The sequence below is a fragment of the Pholcus phalangioides genome, unplaced genomic scaffold (genome assembly GCF_987345545.1).
Source record: "Pholcus phalangioides strain wild (caught in Gottingen) unplaced genomic scaffold, Ppha-v1.0 ptg000008l_1, whole genome shotgun sequence".
Classification (NCBI taxonomy): Eukaryota; Metazoa; Arthropoda; class Arachnida; order Araneae; family Pholcidae; genus Pholcus; species Pholcus phalangioides.
Window position 1 is genome coordinate 39,365,761 of NW_028301601.1, and position 5,551 is coordinate 39,371,311.

The 5,551-nt window shown below is 41.1% G+C and overlaps 1 protein-coding gene across 1 annotated transcript; it reads right to left on the reverse strand.

The window, feature by feature from the left end:
- Nucleotides 1–596: 596 nt before the first annotated feature.
- On the reverse strand, nt 597–4,004 carry LOC149084278 (uncharacterized). Its single transcript, XM_089235290.1, has one exon. The coding sequence runs from the start codon at nt 4,002–4,004 to the stop codon at nt 597–599; it is 3,408 nt and encodes a 1,135-aa protein (XP_089091416.1).
- Nucleotides 4,005–5,551: the final 1,547 nt, after the last annotated feature.

Here is a 5,551-nt window from a genome sequence, read left to right on the forward strand (position 1 = left end):
CATAAGTTCGCAACACTATGGAGTAACAATAATAACTAATTTAATTGCTTAAAAACAGCTTAGAAACAATCATTAAGATGGGCGAACGGAGGCCCCGTAAAGTACGTGCGCGTCTCTCAAGAAGAGAACCTAAACTTAGAACTTATTGAGGAGCGCGCTGTAAGATAGAGAAGAAAAGACCGACCCTTCCCGGAGAGGTCGATCCCCCCACTCTCTCCCAAAGCGCCTCCCTACGGCGAATCACAAATACATGGATACGCACGGGCTTTAACATACCGCCCGGCCTTGAAATATTTATATTTCAACATATTCAAATTACGTATCACATTACTCTACACTTGAACTGTACAACATACTAACGATTATCATACTAAAAATACTAACATAATGATTTGCATACTATACATACTAACGATTTACAAACGACATAAGCTGCAGATGAATTCAAATTATGTAAACATATGACGTGCAATTTAAAGGTAAATACGAATCAATGCGAAGTGCACAATGAATTAAATAAAATGTTTGCAATATTTACACAAGTAATTCCAATTGGTCACTGTCTAACAATTGGTGCTGATAACTACGGGAAGAATTCACAGTTTAGAAACAGGTCTTTTGACTGTTGGCCGTACGGTTGTCGGTTTTTGGGCCGTACGCACGTTAGCTACTCTGATGTAGCCATAGCGTCCAGGGATTACATCTAGTATTCTCCCAAGGATCCAATTGCACTTGGGAAGGTTGTCCTCCTTCAAGATGACCATCATTCCTGGCTTGACATTGTCCTTCACAAATTGCCACTTGTTACGTTGCTGGAAATCACTTAGGTAGTCAGAACTCCACCTTTTCCAGATCAACTGAGTTACCCTTTCCACTCTTTGCCACCTAGAAAGTCTATTCTCGGGAACACCGATAAGCTCAGGTTCGGGCATAGCATTTATTGGGCGCCCGATTAGGAAATGCCCAGGAGTCAAGACTTCAAAATCATTGATATCCGATGAAATTGGGGTGAGGGGACGAGAGTTGAAGATACCTTCAATTTCGGTAATAACTGTCGTGAATTCCTCATAGGTGAAATGAGAGTTGCTCACTGCCCTCCTCAAATGATGTTTGAATGATTTGACTCCAGCCTTCCATAACCCACAGAAATGTGGGGCCCTGGGTGGGAGGAATCTCCAACGTATTCCATCTGAGACGAGAAAATTTCCCAACGTGTCGTCTGGGTGCTTCACCAGGTTGTGAAGTCTCGTTATTTCCCGTTGGGCGCCGACAAAATTTGTGGCATTGTCCGAAAATAGTGTTTTGCATTTGCCACGTCGGGCAAAGAATCTCTTTAGAGTTGACACAAATGCTTCTGATGTTAGATCACAAACCATCTCAATATGAACAGCCTTGGTGGCCATGCACACAAATATTGCCACATAAACCTTATGAAGAGCACCTTTTCTCTGAAACCTATACTTAACGAAGAAAGGACCACAGAAATCTACGCCGGTGTTGGTGAATGGTGAGCTCATATTAACCCTTTCCGTTGGAAGGTTTCCCATCAACTGCTCTACCACCACTGGTTTCTGTTTTACACACGCAACACAATTGTGAGCGACCTTTCTGGCCAAATTCCTTCCATTAATCGGCCAAAATCTTTGTCTCACATAATACAGCAATGTTTGCGGCCCGATGTGATGGTACTTCTTATGAAAAAATTCAAAAATTAGAACAGTTAACTTATTCTTCGCTGGAAGAATGATTTGATGCCTTTGATCGAAATCTAATGAAGAATGGAGGAGTCGACCTCCGACGCGAAGAAGGTTTTTGTCATCAATAAACGGATTAAGGGTTTTCAAACACCCCTTGAGGTGACGAGATTTACTATTTTTCAAACGATTTATTTCTTGCGAGAACTCCTTAAGCTGAATCCAGCGCAACAGTGTAGTTTCTGCTTCTTCATATTCATTACTTGAAATGGGCCCGCTTCGATAAGAACCATTGTTTCTGCAATTGTGTACAAATCTGAGAATGTATCCAACAATTCTCACAAGCTTGCAATAGTTATTCGACAAATTCAGGACATGATCTAACAATTTTTCGTCGTTGACAATAGTCAGTGTGGTGCCCGTAATCGGTTTTAGTTCCTTCAAGTACGAAGCATCTGTAACACTATCTTCACAATCATGGAGAGGAACATCAATGTGTTGCATCAAAAATTCAGGTCCATTCCACCACAGTGAATTATCAAGCAATTCTTTAGGGTTTGCGCCTCGAGATACAAGATCTGCAGGATTCTGGGACGAAGAGACATGACCCCAATGATATTCCTTGGTCAGCTCCTGTATGCTTGATACTCGATTCGCAACGAAGGTCTTCAACTGGTGTGCCGAAGTGCCGATCCAGGCCAAAGCAATAGTGGAATCTGACCACAACATAACTCTTCCGAAGGACGTTCGTAATGCTACTGTTGATTTACGAATCAATTTGGACAATAGCAGTGCTGCGCATAGCTCTAATCTTGGTATTGTAATCGATTTCAGGGGTGCAACCCTAGACTTACTACACAACAGCCTGACGGTTATGTCACCTGAACGAGAAATGCATCTGATGTAAACAGCTGCGCCATAAGCGTTTTGAGATGCATCTGCGAACCCATGCAACTCAACCGTATTTTCAGGATTTATGCCAACGAATCTCGAAATTCGAAAGGTCTCTATTCCGTGCCACTCCGAAATGTATTTATGCCACTCTCTAGCATGGGGGTGAGGCAAATGCTCATTCCAATCAAGTTTAAGTAGCCATAGTTTTTGCATGAATATTTTTCCCTTAGCAACGACGGGGCCGATAAGGCCAAGAGGGTCAAATATAGTAGCGATTCCAGATAATACAGCTCGCTTTGTGTACTGAAAAGATTTAGGGGTTACCTTGAATGAGAAGTAGTCCTGAGTGGAGTTCCAACAGAGTCCCAAGGTCTTCACAGTAGACTCGGCTCCGTCTGGCACTGGATAATACTGGGCACTGTAGGTTGGTGATGCAGGCATCAAGTCTTCTACATTCACACACCACTTGCGCAAGTTCATGTGTGCACACTGGAGTAGCTCTATCAGCTCCGTTTGCAACTTCTTGGCTATTTCCAGACTCGATGCACCACTTAGGACATCATCGACGTAGAAATCACTGAGCAAACAGTTTGCTGCCAAAGGAAATCGCATTCCCTCATCCCGCGCTAATTGCACAAGAGTCATAGTTGCTAGGAAAGGGGCACTGGACGTGCCATATGTGACGGTGTTCAGTTGGAACATTTTGTTGGGACCTTGAGGAGAATCTTTCCATAGAATTCTCAGCAAGTCTCGTTGGGTTGCGTCCACCAATATTTGCCGGTACATCTTTTCGATGTCCGCTGTGAATGCATACTTGTGCGATCTGAATCTGAGCAAAATTGAGAATAGATCATCTTGCACCACTGGACCCTTGGACATCATGTCATTCAGTGACACACGTGTGGATGTAGAGCTCGATGCGTTGAATACAACCCGTAGCTTTGTTGTACTTTTTTCCGGCCGGTAAACTCCATGATGAGGCAGATAATACGCCTTGCTTGTCTCACCTTCATCGGTAACCTCACTCATGTGATGTAGTTCCTTATACTCCGTCATGAAGTCCACATACAATTTTTTGAGATTTGGATCTTTTTCGAAACGTCTCCACAGAGAATTGAGACATCTCTCAGCGGTCCTCCTTGAATATCCAAGATGAGCATTTTCGTCTACCTTCAGCGGCATCTTGACAATGAATCTACCATCGTTGTTGCGGGAGTAGTTACGCAAAAAATCTTCGCATTGAATGGCTTCGGAACTAAGGCAAGGGGAGAGGTCATTCACCTCTTCTACTTCCCAGAATTTCTTCAAGTTTTCCTCTAAGGATTCTGTCAGTAAGTGACACGTAGAAATATTATTCCCATCTTGTGGGACTCTGCCAGTGGCGATCCAGCCGAAAACGGTTTCTTGGAGTAACATCCCGGAATTTAAATTTATTCTTCCCTCCCTTATCCAAGGCCTTCATCAGTGATGAGTAGGTATCATCTGGCGTTTCCACATGTTTTGCCTCTCCTTCTAGCGATGATCGTAGGTAAAGCAGTTTCTGTCCATCCGAAAGTCCACCGTTGTTGCCGATGACCGCAGTAAAGTGGCACTTGAATGTGTTCCACTCTTCGAATGAACCAGAAAATTTGGCTAACTGGAGCTCAGGGAGTTTCATTTGTAGCCCTCGCCTCTATTAACAGCAAATCCTGAAATTCAGGGCACAATAGTTTCTGAAGAAGAGAACTTGGTGGCTGTCAGAATTTCAACATCTAGAGGATTAGCAATTCTGGCTAGGGCTTATTCCTCTCCATATGATAATGTGTTCAAAACTATTGCTGATATTAGAAAACTAATTGGATCTGCAGGTCATATACCTACTCATTTGGCGACAGATCTAAATGGTCACTCCACTATTTGGGGATATGATCATGATGATGTGAGAGGAAATAGCATTCTTGGCATGATAATGGAATTGAACTTAAAAATCTTAAATGGAGATAATACAATTTCAACGTTCACACATAGAGATGCAAAAGGATGGCCAGATCTTACCCTCTCTAATGCAAAAAATCCTGACCTTCCAAGTGACTGGAGAGTGGGGGATGAAGTTTCATTAAGTAATCATAAATATATCCATTTCTGGTTGAGAGCAAGTATGCCAGAAAACAGTACTGTTATGTACAGTAACTCACAAAGAAGATTGAAAATCTTTATTCAAAAAATTAAACCAAAAATGAATAAATGGATTCAAACTATTAAAAATTCTACAGGGAAAAGTTCTCTCAACAAAGTCACTGAAGAAGCAATGAAAGGCATCAAGGAAATAGCTGACAAAACACTAAGAAAATTTATAAGAAAATCAACTAATAGTGCTTTTTGGTGGAATCAAGAATTAAGCATAGCTAGGAAAAGATTGAGAGCATTTCAAAGAAAGGTTGAAAAGGCTACGACTGAAAACAAACTGGATAGACAAATTCAGTTTAACAAAGAAAAAGCTTTATATAGAAAAAAGATTAGAGCTGCTAGAAACAATGCCTGGCGCAACTATTGTGAAAAAGCCGTGGACCCATTTGGGAATGTGTATCAAACAACAGTAAAGAAAAAATCATTACCACCCCAGATTGTTCTTCAGAATCCACAACAATCTCTGGAAGAAGCAGCAAGAGAACAACTTGGATACTTCCATCCCGACCCAAATAAAAGTGATGAAAATGAATGTTCACTTGATCTTTCAATAAGTTATGGTATTAGAAATAATTTTCTTCATGATAAACCTATAACTAAGAATGAAATCAAGAGATCATTGTCTAGAACTGGGAAGAAAAAAGCCCCAGGTCCAGATAAAATTACCATACCTTTGTTGCTTAAAATTAACAATATTTTTCCTGACTTTTTATTTTATCTATTCAATAGATTTTTAAATCTGCAATTTATTCCTGATATTCTTAAAACAGGATTATTTAACTGATTATTCAACAGTT

Coding starts and splice junctions, on each gene's coding strand:
- LOC149084278 (XM_089235290.1), bottom strand. CDS start 4,004: ATGTTACTCCAAGAAACCGTTTTCGGCTGGATCGCCACTGGCAGAGTC.